Below are 24,877 nucleotides of genomic sequence, written 5' to 3'. Positions count from 1 at the left end.
AATGGGCCTAATAATGCCAATACACAAGAAAGGAAATAACAAAGATTGTAACAATTATAGAGGACTAACATTATTAAGCACAATAACAAAAATATACGAGAAAATAATAGAGAAAAGATTGAGATTGATCACAGAAAAACACTAACATAATCTCAAAGGTAGAAGGTAGAAGTACCCACCAGTTTCAAAGGTATTTACTTTGAAAGAAGTTATTAACAGGAAGTGGATGGCGGAGAAACCCATATATTTAGCCTTTATGGATATGGAAAAGGTATTTGATAAAGTAAATAGAGCAACGATTTGGAAATGTTTAAAAAAGAAAAATGTAAATCAGAAACTAATAAGGGTAATACAAAGTTTATATAAAGAAACAAATAACTGTGTGATAAGAAATACTATGATATCAGAAAAATTTGCTACAAATGTAGGAGTTAGACAGGGAGGGGGATTGAGTCCACTCCTGTTTATAATATTTATGGATGAAATAATAAGAGAAAGTAAACAAAGAACTAAACCAATATACATAAAATATAGGAAATTAGAACAAATAGTGGTTATGATGTGGTTATTACAGCAGGAAACGAGAAAGATCTACGAGAAAGTTTGATAGTATGGAATGAGGTATTAACAAAATACGGTATGAAATTGAACAAGAGTAAAACAAAGACAATGGTAATAGATAGAAATAGGAAAAGGATAAATATGCAAATACATGGGGTAGAAATAGAGCAAGTCAGTAAATATCAATACCTAGGTGTAATATTTGAAGAAAACGGAAAACAAGAAATGGATATAAACTATAGGATACAAAAAACAAATAGACTAGGAATAGACGAGAAATATCAAGAAAAATGAAAATGAGTGTATACAAAACTGTGTATAGACCTGTACTCACATATGGATGCGAATCGTGGATATTGTCAAAAGGGGATAAAAGTAAACTACAGGCAATAGAAATGAAATATCTAAGAAGAGTAATGGGAGTGACAAGAAGGGATAGAGTTAAGAATATAAAAATAAGAGAAGAATTAGAAATAGAACCATTACAATCTTATATAGAAGAAAGATAGCTGGGTTGGTGGGGACACCTGCAAAGAAGGAGTGATAATATGCCTGTTAAAAGAATCTGGGAAAGTAGAAATATAGAAAGGAAAAAACGAGGTAGACCAAGAAGACAGCGGAATGCAGTAATAATAGATATTTTAGAAAAGAGGGGAACATGGAACGATGCCAAAAAATTAACAGAGAATAGAAAGATATGGAAGAAATTTGCGAAGAACGAAAAATAATGAAAAAATCAGAAACAGATCCCTACACCTCAGGGTAGAAGGGATAAAGATTATATATTATATATATATATATATATATATATATATATATATATATATATATATATATATATATATATAATTCTTGTTTTTAAACAGATGTGTAAATAATAAAGTATAAAATTATATAAATGTTGAGTCTTCTTAAAATGGTAATGAATAAATCTTCTTCTTTGAGTACCGTGCCCAAATTTTAGGCGTGGGTATTTTCCATGAAAATTTGCCAATATTGTCCTTGATCTTGCACGACATGTAATAATTCATCTGCTGATAAGCCAGTCCATTGACGAACGTTTCGGAGCCATGAATATTTCTTCCTATCAATTCCTCTTTTTCCGTCGATCTTTCCGTTGAATATTAACTGCATTATCCAGTGATGAATGAATAAACACTGGTATGAAGTCTACATCAGAAATACTTACCATAGCATGATGCAGTGATGTAATTGTTGTGATTTTTGTGACAATTTTGAATCTTTCAGCTACATCAATGAAGTAACCAATGGCCCCAAACCTTGATTTGATTTTGGTATATCTTGGAAATGTGGGAGGTAACAGTCTTTGGTTAATTGAAGGTTCAAATCCTAATATATACTCAGAATCAGCTAAAATATATGAATTTTAAAATATCTACGTCATAGAAGACAATGAATATTAATATTTTTGAAAAAATATCAAAGTATCCACTACTTTATTGTTATTTAACATTTTCTTACATATAAAACATATATATTGTTTGAAATTCCATAAATTGGTTCGGTCGTTTGAATAGTTCGAAATCATATCCCTTTTACCCATGTCGACACCCGTGTTCCTTTCTATGACCGTATCGAAAACACCACATATCGCGTTGGCGACGTTCGGGGTATTACCACTTGAAGCCAGAAATTCTTTCCCCCTGCGATAAGGAATGAGATGCATCGAGACCAGAAAAGTGTGTGCACACATCGACATCGCTCGTTCGTTCCCTAATGTTTCGAATGCGACAAGTTATCGGTAAGTAGTTTTAATTACCTATATTATTTATCCTTTATTTCCATTGTTTCGTTTTTGAATTATTTAGCAACAAACCAATTTGAATTTGTGTATTATTGTATTGCGCTTATAAAGAAATTTCACTTTCTCTCGATATTTATTGGCTATCAGAAGGCATTAGCAGGTGTTGTAATTAGTGTTTATTGCTTGTTTTTGATTTTATTACTTGTTTCGTTCAATACCTGCTAGTAATCAAGCATATATCTATTCAAGATTCAAATACCTATATGTGTAATATGTACTAAAAATATACAGGGTGATGAATCGTAAAACGGACTATAGGAAACTCAATGTAAAATTCTAAACTGTTGAATTCCTGCTTCCCTAATTATTTTACATCAAAAGTCATGAGAAGCTATTTGTAGAGGATTGAAATCTGTATTAAAAACAAAAGTTACAATTGGTCTACGATTTAAATACATTCCAAAATTTTGAAAAATATAACGTATTTGTACATTAGTTATGTGTGTGCAAGTTTGTCCACACGTTACTATTTAACTGACAGTACGCACACTATTGACTGAAGAAAACATCTTTATTATTAATACTTTCTCCTTAACTGAGGGTATCTTATCAAGTTTATTGTGTTTTAAACAATAAATGATAAAATAAATAAAAAAATGACAGTTCAAATTGTTAATATTATAATAACTTCATTGTCTCCAAATGCAACTTTATACACATTATTGCACTGTGTGTGGCCTAACTTTGGCGTGATACTGTTTAAAATGTATTATATTTTTAACAAAATTTTGAATAATTATTGTCTGTAGAACAATTTTAACAGTTGTTTTCAATGTAGATTTCAATCCCCTACAAATAGTTTCTTATGACTTTTGATGTAAAATAATTAGGGAAACAGGAATTCAACAGTTTAGAATTTTACATTGAGTTTCCTATGGCCCCTTTTCCAATTGACCATCCGGTATGTATAAGGAATGAACAAATAATAGCATTTAAAAAAAACGTAAGAGAAAGAAAAAACCCACGAAAAAAATCTCTCTCAGGATCCGCCTCCAAGTATCTCAGTCCCTGGCTGCTCTCCTCCAATTTTCCACCTTCAGTATCTCTTTAGTATCGGCTCTCACTTCGTCTATCCACCTCTTCTTTGGTCTCCTACTGGCCTACGTACCACAATAGTTCTGCTAAGCGTTCCACTAGGTGTTCTGTCGTTATCCATTCTTATAGATAAGGTGATCAGCTCAGCGCAATCTTTGTATTTTTGCATAATTTGGACAAGGCCCCATAAAAGATGGATAGACGACGTAGAACAAGATCTTAAAACCATGAACATCAGGTAGTGGCGAAAAAAAGTATTTGACAGGGCAGAATGGAAGAACATTGTTTAACAAGTCAAGACTCAAAAATGGTTGTAGCACCATTAGAAGAAGGTATAACTCGAAAAAGAAAAAAAAAAATGAAAAGAAACCAACAAATATGAAAAAGGTGAAAATAATTTTATACAAAAGAGAAATAGGAGAAGAAATTCCAAGGAAACAAGAATACATATCACCTCAAACCTCAAGTGCAGTGATCCTATAAAAGATAAGAGTAAAATAACCAATAATATCAAATATCACATAAAATTTACGACTTTTACGGAACACAAAAACAAATATGGGGGTTCATAAGAAACCAACGGAAAGAAATGGCAGAACTGAAGTAATACAATAACAGACCAGCAAACGAATGGGAAAGATACTTGACGGAACTGTTTAGAGGAAAGGAAAAATAATCAAAACAATAACCTACCTGAATTAAGACACGAAATAGAAATCAGTTTTCAGGAAGTAGAGATAGTCATAAATTCACTTAAAAATAGAAAGTCACCAGGACCAGACGGAATAACCACGAGCTTCTAAAATACGGAAGAGAAAGTATAACGCTAGAGATGACAAAACTTAATACAAAAATTAATATTGCACTGCAAGATACTAGACGCATGGAGAAACAGCATATTGCATAATGATACCAATGTTCAGGAAACGAGACAAAGAAGACCCCAACAATTATAGAGGTATAAATCTACTGAACACCACACTTAAGCTAACCACAAAAGTCCTAACCAACAAAATCAATAAACTAACAACTTTATCAAATAAACAACAAGGATTCAGCTAAGGAAGATCCTGCGTAGACGCCGTATTTGTACTAAGACAAATCACAGAAAAGGTCATAGAGTACAATAAACCAGCATATCTATGTTTTATAGACCTGATAAAGGCTTTCGATCGCATCCAAGTCGAAGACGTCTTACATTTACTGTATAGAAGAAACATACCAATCAATATTATACAAACCATCGAAAACATCTACTTTCATAATCGAATACAGGCAAAGATAAATGAAAAACTAACGCAGTTTATACCAGTGCAAAGCGGAGTCAGACAAGGTGACTTGTTAAGCGCCCACTGCTCTTTAATATAATAATGGACGAAATAATAGAAGCCGTACGTAAAGGTGATGGTTATAGAATGGGGAACAAAGAAATCCAAATATTATGTTATGCAGACGACGACAAAGTCCAGGAGCGACAGAAATAACAGCTGAAATGTTAACGGCAGGAGGAGAATAACTGTACGAGCAACTATATTGGCTGGTGAAAAAGTTATGGGAAGAGGAAAAAATGCCAAATGACTGGATGCTGGCTAGAATCTGCCTCATACATAAAAAAGGAGATAAACAAACATGTAAAAATTATAGGAGAATAGCACTCCTAGAGACAGGGTATAAGATGGACAGGATATAAGAGACAATGCATACGTGGAAGACTGAACGAATACATAGAGGATACTGTGGGAGAGTATCAGGCAGGCTTTCGATCCAGCCGTTCGGTAACAGACCAGATTTTCACGCTAAAAGAATTGCAAGCAAATTGTTATGAGTACAAAACGACCCTTTATGCGCTGTTCGTAGATTTCAAGCAGGCATATGATCGTATAAATAGAAAAGAAATGTACCGTGCTCTGAAACAATTAAAAATCCCCAAAAAATTGATTAGCTTGATTGAAATGACGTTGGCAAAAACGAAAAGCGAAGTAGTGTGGAAAGACATCTCAGAGGACTTCGAAATCAAACAAGGACTCAGGCAAGGTGACCAGATGTCAACCACGTTGTTCAATCTTGTTCTTGAAGTAATAATGAGGAATTGCAGCATAAAAATGGAAGAAACCATATTTAAAAATGAACATCAATGTATTGTTTTTGCGGATGATCTAACAATATTAGCAAAATCAAAGAAAGAATTGAAAAGAATGGTGAAAATGATAGAAAAAGAAGCAAATAGGTTTGGTCAACGAATAGCACGAGATAAGTCACCAAATGGACGAAGAAGTATTGGCAGACCAAGAAAAAGATGGTGCGATAACAACAATTTAGGAGGCTAATATTGAAGAACAGACAGGCTTACATACAAGAAGGAAGAAGAATAAGACATAAAATTTAACAATATACTATAGAACAAATGTTAAAATAATACTTACAATCCTTACTTATTATACCCATATGCATAGTCTTTTGCATAATATGTAGCATGTCCAAACAATTAGCTAAAAGTCTATTGCAATCGGAAATCACAGGTTGTTCATCTTTTTTAAACATAGAAATCAGTACTTGTAAAAATAGTCTCAAAAATTTAATTCTTGCAAATAAAGCATGAGTTTCAGGATCAGGATTACTCCTATTTTTTCTATATAAATCCTCTTCAACTTCACGGAGCATTCCAATCATACGTTGTTGAGAAATGTCTGGGTTTAGATGGTAACCATACTGCATTGGTTGAAAATCTTCTTCCTCGTATACCATACCACTAAAACCAGTAGAATAATTATCAAATACTAGTGCTAGTTTATTCAATATAGCTCTGGAAAAAATTGTGAGGGGTAGTGGGATAAATAGGTCCGGAACTCTTTTCTACAAGGAATACCAATGCCTGACGTATGCTGATGATGTGGTTCTCATTGCAAGAAGTGGAGAACTAGCAAGTACCGGGTGTCCCAATAAGAATGGCTCTCGGCCATATCTCAGGAACCGTTTATAGTACAACTTATAGTTTGAGAAAAAAATATTTATAACACAAGTTGCCTCGGGAAAAGCCTGGAAATTATTTTCATAATTGTAAGTTCACCGCTAGAGGGCGTAATTGAATATCAAAAATTAAAAAATCAAAATTTTACAAAATTTGCCCAATGAAAGGGCACTGGACATCCGATCATCGTATTCTTCATAAAATTCTGCGCATATTTGATTTCACAAGTTTAAGTCTACCATTGCAAATAAGAGGTGGGGGTGAGTGGGAACCTTGTTATGAAAAATTGGCTATAAGTCCGGTTCTGCTAAATCGAATTTTGCAAGCTTGGTCTTGTTGAAAACAGCTCTTTTTCGTCAATGTAAGAGTTATAATTTCGAAACAGCCTATTAAGTAATATGCCAGCTAGGAGGCGTTTTTTAATTATTTTCAGAAATCTAGTTTTCTTTGGAAAATATTAAATACAAGTATGCATATTATTTAATCCTGCATTACAAAATTAGATCAAATTAGCAACAGAATAGCGAAAACCGCATGTCGATACCTTTTTTGTCTCGAGAACTAGAGATATCTTAAAAAAACGTGTAAATCTTAAACCTAACCGTTACTGTCACCGGTAAACGAAGGGTAAACTGAAAGGTAGTGTGCTGTGGAAAAAACAAGAAACATTTTCTTATCTCAACGTATATAATTAATTAAAACAAGAATAAGACAAACAACACTATAAAATATAACAAAGAAATAAAAACAACTACTTAGTGACGACTTAAATGTTCAAATTATTGCCCATCATTTTTGATTCAAGCATTTACTCTTTCAAGAGTAGATTGAACAGCAGTCTTAATTTCTGCTCTAGAAATGATTTGAATGGGGTTTCGTATTCTCTGGATCATTTTTTCTCGAGTACGCCTAGCTGCAAAAACAAGGTTTTTAATCCGTCCCCATACCTAAATAAAAGTGAAATACCAAACCTTCCCCACACCAAACAGTTAAATCTGGTGACAGTCAGATAATTATTGGACCCTTTCTTTTCGATAATGCTATTATTGGTGAACTTTATCTAATTTTTTTAAGGAATGAATTGCCTCTTCTTCTGGAAGATGTACTGCTAGCAGTTCGTAGGTCTATGTTGTTTCAGCACGATGGTTGTCCCGCGCATTTTTCCAGAGTAGTAAGAGATTTTTTAGATGAGTAATTCGCTGATAGAGGGATAGGACGTGGAAGCCTATTTTTTGGCTGGCCAGATCACCAGATTTAACTATTTTAGACGTTTACTTATGGGCGCGGATTAAAGACCTTGTTTTTGCCGCTAGGCCCACTACTCGAGATAACATGATCCAGAGAGTAGGAAACGCCATGCAAAGCATTGCGGGAGCAGAAATTGAGACTGCTATTCAATCTTCTCTTAAAGAGTAAATACTTGCATCGAAAATTATGGGCCATAATTTGAACATTTAAGTCGTCACTAAGTAGTTGTTTTTATTTCTTTGTTATATTTTATAGTGTTCTTTGTCCTATTGTTGTTTTAAGTAATACACGTTGACATCTAATAAATGTTTTTTTGTTTTTTCCACAGCACACTACCTTTCCTTAACTTCGTTTACCGGTGACAGTAACGGTTAGGTTTAAAATTTACACGTTTATTAAGATATCTCGAGACAGAAAAAAGGTATCGACATGCGGTTTTCGCTATTCTGTTGCTAATTTGATCTAATTTAGTAATACAGGATTAAAAATGCATACTTGTATTTAATATTTTCCAAAGAAAACTAGATTTCTGAAAATAATTAAAAAACGCCTCCTAGCTGGCATATTACTTAATAGGCTGTTTTGAGATTATAACTCTTACATTGACGAAAAAGAGCTGTTTTCAACAAGACCAAGTTTGCAAAATTCGATTTAACAGAACCAGACTTAGTCATTTTTTCATAACAAGGTTCCCACTCACCCCCACCTCTTATTTGCAAAGGTAGACTTAAACTTGTGAAATCAAATATGCGCAGAATTTTATGAAGAATACAATGATCGGATTTCCAGTGTCCTTTCGTTAGGCAAATTTTGTAAAATTTTGATTTTTTAATGTTTGATATTCCATTACGCCCTCTAGCGGCGAACCTACACTTATGAAAATAATTTCCAGGCTTTTCCCGAGGCAACTTTTGTTATAAATATTTTTTTCTCAAACTATAAGTTGTACTATAAACGGTTCCTGAGTTATGGCCGAGAGCCATTCTTATTGGAACACCCGGTACAGCAAAAAGACTGTTTCGGGCTAGCGCTAAGATTAAGTGGAAAATATATGGACGAATGGAAATAGTGGACGAATATATGTATTTGGGTACACTTTTTGATCAGACACGTAAGGAGGAATCAGAAATCCATTTAAGACTGACCAAGAGTAATAGACGCGCTGGGGATATGAACAAAATAATTAAGGCTAAAAAATATTGCTTAATACAAAAATAAGAGGATATAAAACCATAAATTAGATGCACAATACTATACGGGGCCAAGACATGGACTATGAATAAAACCATACAGAATGGATTGGAAGCCTGGTAAAGAAAGATACTTCACAGAACATTTGGCGGAAAAATAGTTGGGGGAGAATGGAGAAGAGGAAAGAACAAAGAAGTGTACCAACTGTATGCCAATCTGCCAATATCAAAAATAGTGAGAAAACGCATACTAGAATGGCTCGGTCATTTAGAAAGAATGCGGGAGGATAGACAAGTCAAGTTGGCGAGCACCTGAGGGCAAAAAAATAGAAGAAGACTAAGAAGGAAATGGAGAGATGCTGTAATGGAAGATTTCAGTCAGTTTGGAATCAGAGATTGGAAGTTGACAGTTAAGAACAAAAAATGATGGAAATTATCCATTCAGCAATGGGCCTAAAAGGTTATATGTTAACGCTATACATACATACTAGTGCTCATTCAAATCAATGGAATAATTTTATTAATACCTACTGCATAACCTTTAGGCTCTGGTACAAAAACTTGAATATATATAATTTTATGGTGCAATTTTGTTGTGGTTTAAAGGCTATTTATCAAATCAAATTTTGGTCTGGTGGCCAAAGGTGCAGCAGAGAAATGCTATAGAGAAGTTAGGCAAGATACAAAGGCTTGTCTGTCTCAGCATAGCAGGTGCAATGAGAGGCACACCAACTGGAGCAACGGAAGCCTTACTAGATCTTCCTCCCTTACACATCATAGTGAAGGGCGAGGCAAGGATGGGGTTACATAGACTGCAGGGAAATCAAAGCAAAATTGCAGTGGGCAAAGGACGCTGCAGCATCAAAGATATACAGGGTGTTTCATTAATAATTGTCCATATAGTAATTGGAGAAACCTTAGCACAAAATACGAAGATTTAACCTAAAACACTTAAATAAAATGTTGTTCCTTACTGAGTTACAGGGTATTTTGTCTACAAATTTAAAAACTATTTTTGCTCAGAATTTTAAAACTATTCGACGTATCTTTTTCATACTTGGCAGAAAGAGCGACTACTGGACACTCTACTAAATTGTGATAAACAAACGTTTCTAGCTACTACCAGAGGCGTACGACAGGGGATGGTGAATGGTTGGCCCTTCTCAAATTCTACGCCACTGGAGGAATTACTATTTTAGTGCCATTTTTAGATTCTACAATACTTTCTACGTAAATAATATACTCTTCATTGGTAACGATAAAGTCATTAGTTTTCGAGATATTTGAAGTTAAATTATGAAACGGCACAGTTATTTTGATTAATTTATGATACGATTCATATGATTAAAATTTAAAAATTATTTGTACCCAGTACTTTAAAGCTATTTGGAGTATCCTTATAATACTTGGCAGACAGTGTAGGTACTTTACACCTTACTAAATTAAAATAAATAAACGTTTCTAGCTACTACCAGAGGCGTACGACAGGGGATAGTGACTGGTTGACCCTTCCCAAATTCTACGCCACTGACGAAATTTCTATTTTAGTGTAATTTTTTGATTTTTCAATACTTGTTATGTAAATAATATACTCTTCATTCGTAACGATAAAATTATTAGTTTTCGAGATATTTGAAATTAAATATGAAGCGACACAATACACTGATCAAAATAACCGTGTCGTTTCATTTTTAACTTCAAATATCTCGAAAACTAATAACTTTATCGTTACGAATGAAAAGTATATTATTTTCGTAGAAAGTATTGGAGAATCCAAAAATTGAACTAAAATAGCAATTTCGCCAGTGGCGTAGAATTTGGAAAGGGTTAACCATTCACTTTCCCCCGTCGTACGCCTCTGGTAATAGCCATAAACGTTTGTTTAACATAGTTTAGTAGTTTGTATAGTATCTATACTTTCTGCCAAGTATGAAAAGGATATGTCGAATAGTTTTAAAATGCTGAGCAAAAATAGTTTTTAAATTTTTAGATAAAACACCTTGTAACTCAGTAAGGAACCACATTTTATTTAAGTGTTTTAGGTTAAATCTTCGTATTTTGTGCTAAGGTTTCTCCAGTTACTATATGGACAATTATTAATGAAACACCCTGTATATGCGGGGATCCGATATGGGAGATGATAACATGACCATTCCATCCCCAAATATAAAATGGTAATACCTTTCCAGGTGGAAATACACTCCAGAGAGGTATGGGAAGATCCTGGTAGACATTTGAAGTATGAGGGTCACACCTGGTATACAGATGAGTCCAAGACAGAAGATGGTTCGGGATCAGGAGTATATGTACAGGGTGTTTCATTAATAATTGTCCATATAGTAACTTGAGAAACCTTAGCACAAAATACGAAGATTTAACCTAAAACACTTAAATAAAATGTGGTTCCTTACTGAGTTACAGGGTGTTTTATCTAAAAATTTAAAAAGTATTTTTGCTCATCATTTTTAAACTATTCAACGTATCCTTTCCATACTTGGCAGAAAGTGCGACTACTATATACCCTACTAAATTTTGATAAACAAAGTTTCTAGCTACTACCAGAGGCGTACGACAGGGGATAGTGAATGGTTGACCCTTCTCAAATTCTACGCCACTGGAGGAATTACTATTTTAGTGCCGTTTTTAGATTCTCCAATACCTTCTACGTAAATAATATACTCTTCATTGGTAACGATAAAGTCATTAGTTTTCGAGATATTTGAAGTTAAATATGAAACGGCACAGTTATTTTGATTAATTTATGATATATTGATTCATATGATTAAAATTTAAAAATTATTAGTACCCAGTACTTTAAAACTATTTGGCGTATCCTTATCATACTTGGCAGAAAGTGTAGGTACTGTATACCCTACTAAATTAAGATAAATAAACGTTTCTAGCTAATACCAGAGGCGTACGACAGGGGATAGTGGCTGGTTGACCCTTCCCAAATTCTACGCCACTGACGAAATTGCTATTTTAGTGTAATTTTTTGATTTTCCAGTACTTTTTATGTAAATAATAGACTCTTCATTCGGAACGATAAAATGATTAGTTTTCGAGATATTTGAAATTAAAAATGAAGCGACACAATACATTAATCAAAATAACCGTGTCGTTTCATTTTTAACTTCAAAGATCTCGAAAACTAATCACTTTATCGTTACGAATGAAGAGTATATTATTTTCATAGAAAGTATTGGAGAATCCAATAATTGAAATAAAATAGTAATTCCGCCAGTGGCGTAGAATTTGGAAAGGGTCAACCATTCACTTTCCCCAGTCGTACGCCTCTGGTAATAGCAAGAAACGTTTGTTTAACATAATTTAGTAGTTTGTACAGTACCTATACCTCCTGCCAAGTATGAAAAGGATACGTCGAATATTTGTAAAATGCTGAGCAAAAATAGTTTTTAAATTTTTAGATAAAACACCCTGTAACTCAGTAAGGAACCACATTTTATTTAAGAGTTTTAGGTTAAATCTTCGTATTTAGTGTTAAGGTTTCTCCAGTTACTATATGGACAATTATTAATGAAACACCCTGTATAGTGAGGATAGGAACTATAACGGTTCCATCCCACTAGAAGAATATACCTACCTCTGTATTTCAGGCAGAGGTATATGCAATCCTGCACTGTGCACGGATAAACAGTGAGGACTTATACTAATAAAATAAGAGAATCAATATCTGTCCAGACAGCCAAGCGGCCTTAAGGGCTTTAAAGAAGAACTTGACACCCTGGAGGAACATAAATAGGTAAAACTCATTTGGGTGCCTATACATCAAGGGATCGCTGGCAATGAGAAAGCTGACGAACTTGCTAGACGAGGATCAGCAACAAGATACTTCGATCCAGAACCGGCACTGGGAGTGGCCAAAAGCACAATCAGAGACCGATTAAGAGACTGGATACGAAGACAGCACAAAGAAAACTGGGAAAAAATTCCCACACAAAAGCATGCGAAGAGATTTATATCTCAGACATGCGTAAAAAGAGCTGAAGAACTGTTCAAAATGAACAGGAATCAGCTCAAAATCACTACACGTTTCCTAACTGGACACTTTCCAGTAAAAGGACACCTACACACGATAGGACTATATAATGGAGATCTCAGTTACAGACTATGCAATAGAGAGACCGAGACAGTCAGACATTTATTGTGAGATTGCGAGGCTCTGAACCGCAAGAGACAAGCAGTATATGGAGACTGCAGACCAAGTCCGACAGTATATGGCACTAACCCAATGAACCTTTACAGGCTAGTGAAGGGCACTACTATATTGGATTGGGTGTCATGAGAACAAATGGAAGAAGACACAATAAGCTGAAAATCTGCAGTGCGACCGGGTGTATGCACGAACGGCTTCTAGGGAAAAAAATCAAATTTCAAATTGTTGAAATAAAACATAATAGTTTATCTGAGACTATGGAAATCACCAATTTTTAATATTGTAAGTCTGTTAATAAAGAATTATAATTATATTATTATTAACTTACTTATGAACAAGATCCTTGATCTCTTCTAATAGTTTGTACGTTGCTAAACAAAACACTCTGAGAGCTCTGTCTTCAATCATGTAGGGTTTGTGCAAATATAGGTTAATAAATAACGTTTGAGCTAGAGAATGGCCTTCTAACCAAGAAACCAAACATGCGAATGTGCTATCTATAATTCCAATCAATTCTGCATTACTGAATCCATCTAATTTTAGCATCTTGTCCTAAAAATACAATAGTTATAACCATACACATTTTTAAAGTAATAAAATCAATATAAAAATAAGACATGTAACAAGAATTTTTGTGTGATTGATCTCCTTCTTTAACCCATTACCGCCTAGAAAAAAGTTTTTTGTTATTGACAAAATTTATTTAAAATCTTTAAATGTAACAGTATTATGTACAAAACGTAAGAAGAAAATTGTTTGTAAATGAAATAATAATTAAGAAAAAAACGGTTTTCATAATATGGGACCATTAGGCGCGAACCCAATAGATGTTCATTAACAGTTATTGGTATGAACATTGCGAAAACAGTCAATACAATATATTTTATTGGGTTTTATATATGTTACAATTCAAGTTGATTATCCAGTTGGAGTTGACTCCAACTAGTTGGAGTCAACTCTAACGGCTGGCTTCAGTAAAAGTTGATTATAAATATAAAATGAAGATTTATATTCAACATTTACTAGTAAAAGTAGACTCCAACTAGGAAAAGTATACTCTTCCCAATGCCATTTAGTAAAAGTTGATTCTGATTCACACAAACAGCCGATTCTAGAAATTAAATGTTACTGAATATGTTCAAATTAGTCTACGCTGTATCGTCGCCCCCGTTAGGTAAATTATTCCAGTTCGATTTTTTTGCACAAACTTACTCAAAAAGAGGTCCTTATAACGAATCCACAGGGTGTCAGATGGTACTGTGGTCGAAAAATTGTTTAAATAATTTTTTTAAACAAACTCACAAAAAAATCATTTAGGACAATTTTCTTTATATCATTTGGGTCATTCGGAACAAAAGAGGTCTTTTGTGATTTTTCTGTAAAATTTATTGTTCTCGAGCTATACGCGATTTAAAATTTGCAAAATACGAAAATGACCATTTTCAAGGCTTAATAACTGAGTTAAAAATTATTATTATGAAAGTCCTAAAGTCACCAAATAAAATTTTAACGACCCCCCTACAAGATACTGAAGAAATTTTTGTTATTATTTTATTACTAAGCGGTTATTTTTAATTATTAACAATGAGCGCTAGGAGCGTATTGACGCAGCTATCAATGTGAGTGCGAGTGAGATGCACCATTGCACCATTTTGACATTTAAAAATTCAAACTTCTGTCACACCACAAAACTGTTAAAAATTTTTTGTAATTTATTGCTCACATGTCACATGTCATCACCATGACAAGGCGAAAGTTCTTCTTCTTGTGGTGCTTTCTCCTTTAGTAGAGGTTAGCGACTACACTGGCAAATCTGTCTCTGTCCAATGCGGCTCTAAACAAAGATGTTGAATCAAGGCCGGTCCAGTCTCTGATATTTCTAAGCCATGAAATCTGGCGCCTACCGGGACCCCGTTTTCCTTCAATCTTACCCTGGATGATCAGTTACGTGAGGCGGTACTTTTCGTTTCTCATTATGTGTCCCAGGTAGCTAACTTTTCTGACTTTAATGATTTTTAGCAGTTCCCTATCTGTACCTATGCTCCTCAGAACATATTCGTTGGTGGTGTGGGTTGTCCAAGGTATTTTTAAGTCTCTTCTATAAAGCCAGAGTTCAAAGGCGTCCAACTTGTTCATCAGTGTTGTGTTGTGTCCAGGCCTCCGTTCCATACAAAAGTATTGACCACACATAGCAATGCAGAAAACGACATCTAAGGCTGATATTAACGCTACTGTTACAAAATAAGCTTTTCATTTTGATAAACCCCTATCGAGCTTCCTCTATTCTCGCTCTTGACTTCTTGTTTATAATCAAGTTGATTGTTGAACCAGCAACCAAGATATTTGTACTGGCTTACGTATTCAAGCTGTTGGTGTTTCACATATATATTGGAAGAGGTAAATTTTTGTTCCTTGATATTCTTATAACTTTGGTTTTCGCAGTATTGATCTTCATCCCCATTTTTTCACAACTCTCAGTAACCCTATCCAACAGTATCTGCAGACTATGGTCCGAATCAGTCCTTAATACTGTGTCATCTGCATAGCGGATGTTATTTACTATCTGACCGTTTATCCTGATTCCTTCTGAAGAGTGCGATAAAGAGTTCGCAAATATTACCTCAGAGTAGACGTTAAAAGTATGGGTGATAGCACACAACCCTGTCTAACACCTCGTTGTATTTCAATTGGCCTTGACGTATTACCATTGGTCTTTATGATTGCTGTCTGATTCCAATAAATAGCCTCTATAATTTTAGAATCTCTTTTGTCGACTCCGATGTCGTTCAATCTTTCTATCAAGGTCTTGTGCTTCACCCTATCGAACGCTTTCTCAAAATCTATGAAACAGATAAAAAGGTCTGCTTGCTGATCTTTGTATCTTTGTGCCAGAGTTTGAAGACAGAATATTGCTTCTCGTGTCCTAATACCTTTCCTGAAGCCAAATTGTTCTTGACCGGTGAGCTCATCACATTTTTTATAATATATTCTGTTCTGTATAATACGCAAGAAAAGCTTCAGAATATTATTTAATAGACTTGTAAGGCGGAAGTCCTTGCATAATTTGGCGTTCTTCTTTTTAGACAGTGGTATGAAGACTGATTCAAGCCATATTTTAGGGATAGTCCCTGTATTGTAAACATTATTAAATAGTCCAAGAAGAAGGTCTAAGTTTTCCTCGTTGATTAACTTAAATAGCTCAGCTGGTATTTCATCTTTTCCTACAGATTTGTTGTTTTTTAGTTGACGTAGAGCATATTCCAGTTCGGACTTCAGTATTGGAAGACCTTCGTCGTTTTCGGTATTTAATGTAGAAGGTTCTCTGATGTCATAGAAGAGTTCCTTTATATAGTCTTCCCACATGTTTATTTGTTCTTCAGGGCTTGAACTCAGTTTGACTTCTGCGTTGATTAGATTATTTGGTCCTTGTGAATATGTCGTGCCTGTGAATTCCTTGAGTTTCTTATACAGATCGAAGTCATCATGTTTTTTATATATGTTTTCGATTTCTTCACATTGTTATGTTATCCATTTTTCTTTTGCAATTTTTATTTTTTGTTTAATGGTTCTATTTAATGCTTTGTATATTGCTTTGTGCTGTTTGCATTTTCTTCTTTCATCCATTAAATCCAATATTTCCTCTGTCATCCATCTTTGCTTCCGTGGTCGCTGTTTTGTGAGCATTTCAGTTGCCGTTGCAAGGGCGTGTCTGATTTCCTCCCGAAGGCGAAAGTTAAGGATGTTTAATTATATGAAAGTGTGCTAAAAAACAGTGCGAAAAAGTAAAACCCATTTAAAATACATTGCTACTTCAGACACACTTTAAACCCTTCATGTTTTCAATTTTCACACAATAAAACCTTTACATCAGCGGTTCTCAATCTTTTTGAGTCATGTACCATCTAAAGTTTCTTTTATTATATTTCTATATTTTTAGATTGTGTAATCAAGACTTACTATGTACTACTATTTTAAGTTTTTGTGTGTTTACACAGATTAAGAACCGCTGCTTTACATAATATGAGATAGAGTAGATAAAAATTATTTTTGTGAATTTGGTTAACAAAAATTGGTTAAACAATTTTTCGCGGTACCGCGGATGTATTTCTTTGAGTAAGTTTGTGCAAAAAATCGAATCAGAATAATTTACATAACGGGGGTGACGTTACAGACTATACTAATAAGTAGTTGAAACGGTCAAAACAAAGAAAAGCACACTCATCAAAAATACACCTGAGATTCTCGTATAATCCACATTTACTGAATCGATCCAGGAAGAGTCAACTCCAACTAGTAAAAGTTTATTTAAATTTTTAAAATCAACTTTAACTGCTCGTTTCAGTTGGAGTTGACTCCAACTAGTTGGAGTCAACTCTAACTGAGAATCAACTTGAACTGTAACATATACATATATAGATATGTTTGGATAATAGCCCATGTAAATCTCAATTGGCTAATGTTACGACCAGATTTTCTATATAACGTCCATGCATTTTTAATGTTTTCGTCCACTAGGTATGTAAAAATAGGCAATTGCCATTTTTTGGAACGGATTCCAATTCGATAACAAGATACATTGCTATCCATCAAATTAGTGCCACCCATATTATTATATTGTGAAACAATATTTTTGGCCTCGAAACAACAATGTTTTTTTTCTGTCTTGAGATCTTGTTAACAAGTGTAGTTGGTGTAATCCAAAAAGTTCTGTAGGGCTTGAACCAGCATACTTTGAGTAATCAGACTCTGGAAAATCATACATTGTAGGAACCAAATCCCTTTCTTCGCAAAAATCTGCATTTTGCTGCCGCGTGAACATAATTAGACCTACACCAGTTGAAATTGGCACAGATGGAATTGCTCTGCTAGTACGGGGAGGATCTAAGCGGTTGCTTATAAGATCATGTCTCCAGCAGTGCCTCCGATTCTAGTTTCATCCAAAAATACAATTTCGGCGCCTGAAGATAGCTGGTTACGATTTAGATTATCAATAAAATCCTCATCATCTTTATCAACCAAATCTTTGTCTGTCAAAATGTTACTATCTGGAGATTCTATGTAAATGGCAGAAACATTGTTATTACTTTCGTTTTCCCCGAAAGCTATATCGAGATATTCTTTCTAAGAGATTCCTCTAAAAATAAGAAAAGTAAAAAAAGAACAGTGAAAACGACATATCCAGCAAACCGCCTAGCGGTTCCATTTGGGAACACAATTATTTTTGCCGTAATTACGAAAAAACCAAAAGATGAAATATTATTAAAACTTGTACAATTTATTTGTTGAAGTTTGTAGAAAATCTTTTGAAAACAAAAACAAGAATAGTAGTGCAAAAAGTAATAAATAAAACACTTACACGAAACGAATGTCCATATTTTGGCACAAACAAAAACCAACCATAAATTCAAAAAGTTATTACTCTGGAACATAGGTATAAAACTAAATTTGAGTTGTTCATTCAAGAAGGGGTAACCTTGAACTACAAATAGGCCGAATCTCTCTGCGAAATTTTACCTAACAATATGGTAAATAGCCTTCTATGGGTACAAAGTTTGGTGGCTCCATATGGTACCGGTAGGCATTAATGGGTTAAGTACAGTCTCCCAATTGGAGGTTGGCTACCATCACTGTTATCTTTATCTACATCTGCTCTGAAAAGTTCTATGCAACCGCATTTAAACCATTCCCTTAAACTTTTCAACCATGACACTCTTCTTCTTCCTATACTCATTCTTCCTCTTATTTTTCCCTGTATTATTTCTTTCTTATTTTTATTGTATTGATGATTTCATATTCTTTACCCATTTCGTGTAATACTTCTGTGTTTGTTTTTTCTGTGTCCATGCTATCCTAAGCATCCTTCTATAACACCACATTTCAAACGACTGTAGCTTATTTATGTGTTCTTGCTTTAGTGTCCAGCTTTCAAGTCCATATTGTAGTACAGAATTTTTTTTATTTAAATGTTGAATGGGTATTTTTATTTATTTATTCATTGCTAATTTACAATCTACTTCAATAAATTAATAAGTAAATAAAGTAATAAGTAAGTTCTTGGCTTGTGGCAGGTGTTGTCCATTGACAACTCTCTGGAATTCACCTAGCCGCTAGGTCTTCTCGCCAAAGCCTTTTTAGGCCATCTGTCAATCAGTGGAGGGTTGAATAACTCGTCTATGAGATGGTTTGCTCTGCGATTCATGTATCTTCTGGAGTGGTCAGAAAGGAATGTTGAATGTCTGTAGTATTTTGGTGCTGGATGGTTTGCTACAGCCCCACAGCTTGATTCCGTATGTCCACACTGGTTTGAGTATTGTTTTATAGATGTCAGTTTGTTTTCTAATGGAAGTTGCGATCTTTTGTTGATTAGCCAGCTCATATTTTCAACTTTTAGGTCCAGGTGTCGTAGTTTGTCTACAATAAGTGATTTCCAAGTAAGTTTTTCGTCTAGATGAATTCCTATGTCTATGAATATTGTGACTAACTAGCCGAAAAATCCGGGACATGGCCCGAATTACGAAGTCGTGTCCCGGCTTCCCAGACAAGGCTTCTGGGCCATCCGAATTTTCAACGTTTTGGTAAACTTCTATTTTGAAATTTTGAATACATAAGGTTTGTTCCAACACAACGAGAAACCGTCCATGTAACGATCACCGTCCTGCGCAGTAAACAAAATAAAATAACCCATGGAACGCACGAAATACAGACACAGAACGCATGGAACATATTATTTTATAGTAACGTGATCGTTACATTATGGTTCTCGTTATGTTGGAACAAACCTATTATTCTTCTACGAATCCACATCAAATTGAATTGGTGAGATGAAAAAATTAGACAATTTCTAGAGTGTGATACTAATACCACATCCAAAACACATGCAACATCAACTGATTTTCTAATGTTTCCTTTTTTTAAGAACGATTTCCGGAGTGGAAGTCGAAAAGTCAAAAACTAACGAAAATGTAATTTTCAATATTGTAATATCATTGTCAACATTTTTTTTTTTATTAAACACAAGCTGTGTTTAGACTACTGAAATCTGGTCATCAGTTGACCAATTAACAGTTCTTCTTTAACTTATATTACTAAATGATAGATAATCTAAGATATTAACCCTATGGTGTCCTCTTATTTTTTTTAACAAGTATGCATTTTAAAACTAAAACTAACACACAATACAACACTATGCTCTGCTTTTACACTAACACTTTACACTAACTCAAATGGTTTTCTTCGTTTGAGTCTTCTTTCTAGCCCAGTATTATCGAGGAGCTGGATGGCCTCGATGTTTACATGACTATGGAGCCGTTGTTCGTGACTACCTGCCATCTTCTTGATAACTTTGTCTACATCTTCCATGTCAAGATCCTTGTGGAGGTCGACATTTCGGATATACCAAGGAGTATCAACGATGTTCCGTAATACTTTATTCTGGAATCTCTGGATAATCTGAATATTACTTGAATTGGCACAGCCCCAGAGTTGGCAACCATACATCCATACTGGTCTAAGTATTTGTTTGTATAGAAGTATTTTGTTATATGTGGACAATGCAGAGTTTCTTCCCATCAGCCAATACATTTTTTTTGTAACGGATACCTAATTCTTCCCTTTTCTTTTTAATGTGGACTTTCCAGCGAAGCCTTGCATCAAGTGTGATACCTAAATATTTTGCAGAAGATGCATATGGTATTTGGGCATCATTTATTCTAATTGGAATGTTTTCGATTTTTTTATTTGTAAAATTGACATGAATAGATTTAGATTCATTTAATTTGATTTTCCATTTTTTAGTCCAAGTTGTGTATTTTATTTATTGCCAACTATAATTTTTCTGCTGCTTCTTCGCTGGTATCACCTACTGCTAAGATAGCGGTGTCATCTGCAAATGTGGCTATAGTATCATTTTCCATTTCAGGTATATCGTATGTGTATAACAGGTAGAGAACAGGACCTAATACGCTTCCTTGAGGGACTCCTGCTCTGATTTCTTTTAGATCAGTGTACACGTCTTCTTGCTTAATTCTGAAATATCTGTCAGATATATATGATTGTAAAATTTCTGAGTATTGTTTAGGCATAAGAATTTTGAGTTTGTAGATTAAACCTTCATGCCATACTTTGTCGAAGGCCTTAGCTACGTCTAAAAAGATTGTAGAACATACTTTCTTTTCTTCTAATGATTTCTCAATTATGTTAGTAATTCTGTGTACCTGATCAATCGTAGAATGTTTATTTCTGAAGCCAAATTGGTGGTTTGGAATCATTTTTTTCTCTTCTATTATTGGTTTTATTCTTTTTAGCAGAAGTTTCTCAAAAAGCTTCGACATCACTGGTAAAAGTGATAATGGTCTATAAGTCTATATGAAGACACTTCATTTGGTGATTTTCCTGGTTTTGGTATCATTATAACCTCAGCTATTTTCCATAAATTTGGAACATATCGCAATCTAAATGCAGCATTGATGATGTTGGTCAATTTGACTATGGCTTTACGAGGCAGGTTTTTTAGTAATTCTCCAGTAATTAGATCATATCCTGGTGCCTTCTTAGGATTTATATTGTCTTTTATTTCATCAGCTACTTCCTTCGGGGATATTGGTCTGATTCTCTCCTCTGTCTGATTAGGCTATGTCGATATTTGATCATTATTTTGGTCATCATGCGGTTTTAATGTATTTTCTAAATATGTGGCAAATCTCTCTGCCTTTTGCTCATTACTTCTAGCCCAGCTACCGTCTTCTAGTTTAATGGGTGGAGAATGGGTTACTGGTCTTTTTAGCCTTTTTGTTGCTTTCCATAGAGAGTACTCCGTGCTACTATCATCCATCAACTCTCTCAGGTAATAACTGATTGACTCATTTTTATATTTTGAATCTCTCTTTAAAGTTTTTGGCTAGCATTGTTTAAATTTGTTTTATCTTGGGGTGCTCTGGTTTGTTGCCACTTCCTTCTAAGTTTTCTTTTCTCTTTAATTAATTTAATTATTCTTCTACGAATCCACATCAATTGAATTGGTGAGATGAAAAAATTAGACAATTTCTAGAGTGTGATACTAATACCACATCCAAAACACATGCAACATCAACTGATTTTCTAATGTTTCCTTTTTTGAGAACGATTTCCGGACTGGGAGTCGAAAAGTCAAAAACTAACGAAAATGTAATTTTCAATATTGTAATATCATTGTCAACATAAAAATGATAAATAGTTAATAAAATGATATTAAAGTTCTATATTGGAAAAAATGGCCCGATTTTCATTGAAAAGTCCTGGATTTCAGGTATTTTTTCAACCTTGTCCCGGATTCAACTGAATTGGAGTTGGTCACACTATCTATGAAGAATAGAAAATAAATAGTATTTTAGAGCTCTTACTCTCATTTCTAATTTAAGGTCTTTACTGCAGAGAATTGCTGTTAAATTGTAAAAATTTAATGTCACATTAAGCTGTAAGAAGTACTGGTGAAACTGCTTGAGGTACAATCAACAAAAAATTAAAAACAAGAGATTTCAACAACTACAGGGTTTGAGCAAAACAAGAAATAAAATAAAAAAAGTGTTTAAGTCCTATTTTACACTAGATAAGAAATGGCACTTACTTGGACAGCTTGGTCAAATGAAATAATTTTTCTTGACCCTCTATTGCACAGCATCCCAGCATCCATTTTTGGATCCATCATCTCAATTGCGGACATAGCTTCAAAAAGGCCAAATAAGTCATCATGGAGCAATTCTCCTAATTTCAAATCTAAAAAACATTCAAAAGTGTTAATAGATATTTCATTTCCACCCTTAAACACTGTAAGGTTTGATGACAAATGAAAAGCTTTGCTTTTTTATATACGGTATTGTTTTATAAGGCCAGTAGAATTAAAAGAGCTATAGTCCACTCTTCAACACAAATAGTAGCATACTTATGCAGATGACATAGTTCTTATGGGAAGAGACGAGGAAAGATTAAAAAAAAGCAGTAACAACCCTGGCAAATAAAGCATGGAAAAGAGGTCTAAAAATTAACCAAGGTAAACGAAATATCTACTCTGCTATAGAGGAGAAGGTAACAAGACGAGAGAAATCAATATAGAAATCTACAGTTTTGAAAGAGTTCAACAATTTAAATATTTGGGAGTAATTGTGTATGGCAAAAATAAGAGAAGTGAAGAAGTAAAGGAGCGAACACTAGCAGGCAACAAAACATACTGGAGATATCATAGGCTAATAAAGGACAATGATTCGTCCAGAAATACAAAACTGAAAATATACAGAGATTTATTTATTTATTTATCATATGGCATAGATACAATAAGAACACATAATTTAAAAAAAGTATATAAAACATTACATGAAGTATCACAAACGAACATCTAATGTATTAATACCTATAATGTAAAACATTTCCGGTCGCATTCAGGAACTCATCGAAAACTCCAGGGTACCGCCTTCGGGGGCATTCCTCAATAATGTGGCGGACGGTCTGCCGTTGCGCACCACAGTCACACTCAGGAGTAAGGGCCTTTTCCCATCTATGCAAGCTGTCAGCACATCTACCGGTACCTGTTCTTATTCTGTTCAGCGCCGTCCATGTATTGCGGGGCAGTTCAAAGCCTGGCGGTTTCTGATCGATACAGGCCATTTGGTGTGATTCCTGTGGTGAGTCGCTCTCACACTGTCTTCTTTAAGTGTTGGTGAGGTCGAAATGTTCCTGATGTAGGGAGGTGGCCCTTAACAATGGGGGATATCTGTAGTGCAGTCTGTTCATTTCAATATCAAGCTTATCATGGTGGATGGGTAGTTGATGGTTAGCCTCGATTTTTCGATATTCTCTGAGAAGAGAATGACTTCTTCTTAGTTTCGGCGGTGGAATGTGACTCAGAATGGGAAGCCAATAGTTCGGTGTTGGTCGAATTGTACCTGAGATCATTCGCATTGTCTGGTTTAATTGGGTGTCAATGATCTTCGTGTGTTTGCTATTGAGCTATACCGGCGAAGCATATTCAGCCGCCGAGTATACGAGTCCGAGAGCGGATGATCTGAGTACGGAGGCTGAGGACCCCCATGTGGTGCCACATAGTTTTTGGATTATATTATTTCACGTCTTCAGTTTTTCTGCCGTTCTTTGTAGGTGTTCCTTAAAACTTAAAGTTCTGTCAAGAATCACTCCAAGATATTTTGGTGTTGAGTTATGAGTGAGTAGTCTGTTTTCAAAGTGAACGGAGAGTTTTTTGTTGGCTTGGGCATTATTCAGATGGAAACAGCACACTTCAGTTTTCGTTGCATTGGGCCGTAGCCTCCATTTGCGAAAATATTCACCCATAACGTCAAGGTCATCCGTCAGTATTGTTTCTGTAACATTCATGTTATTATGTCTTGCTGCAATTGTCCAATCGTCAGCGTAGCCAAATTTCTCCGAAGTTGTCCTAGGTAGGTCCGCGATGTATAAATTAAAGAGTAAGGGTGCCAAAACAGATCCCTGTGGCAGTCCATTGCTGAGCTTCATTTGGACACTTCTTAAGTTGCCCATTGTGACGTGAAAAGGTCTGTCGGCGAGCATGCTATCAATGAGTTTGGTTACCTTTTGGCATGGGATGGCACGGATCAGTTTGCAGATTAGTCCTTGTCTCCAGACAGTGTCGTATGCAGCTGATAGGTCAATGAAAGCAACGGATGTTTTTTGCTTTCTTTGAAAACCTGCTTCAATATGTGTTGTTAGGGATAGGATCTGATCTGTGCAGCTGCGGTTAGGTCTGAACCCTGCTTGCTCAATACTCTGAACCCTGCTTGCTCAATAGGTATCACCCCAAATATGTTGTTACTAATTCTGTTGTGGATTAAGCGTTCCAACAGATTATAGACACAGCTCAGCAGTGCAAT

The 24,877-nt window shown here is 34.7% G+C and overlaps 1 protein-coding gene across 1 annotated transcript in view; it reads right to left on the bottom strand.

Moving 5' to 3' along the window:
* Positions 1 to 24,877, bottom strand: part of LOC126878507 (N-alpha-acetyltransferase 35, NatC auxiliary subunit-like) — a 73,616-nt gene that overhangs the window by 44,367 nt on the left and 4,372 nt on the right. Inside the window, exons 3-6 of the mRNA XM_050641257.1 lie at positions 22,606 to 22,754; positions 13,333 to 13,556; positions 5,845 to 6,170; positions 1,751 to 1,932 (exon numbers count right to left, since the gene is read on the bottom strand). Of these exons, the coding sequence (XP_050497214.1) occupies positions 1,751 to 1,932; positions 5,845 to 6,170; positions 13,333 to 13,556; positions 22,606 to 22,754 (881 nt within the window). The remainder of the gene's footprint in view (positions 1 to 1,750; positions 1,933 to 5,844; positions 6,171 to 13,332; positions 13,557 to 22,605; positions 22,755 to 24,877) is intronic.

The sequence above is a fragment of the Diabrotica virgifera genome, chromosome 10 (genome assembly GCF_917563875.1).
Source record: "Diabrotica virgifera virgifera chromosome 10, PGI_DIABVI_V3a".
Lineage (NCBI taxonomy): Eukaryota > Metazoa > Arthropoda > Insecta > Coleoptera > Chrysomelidae > Diabrotica > Diabrotica virgifera.
This window is presented reverse-complemented; position numbering and strand designations above follow the sequence as displayed.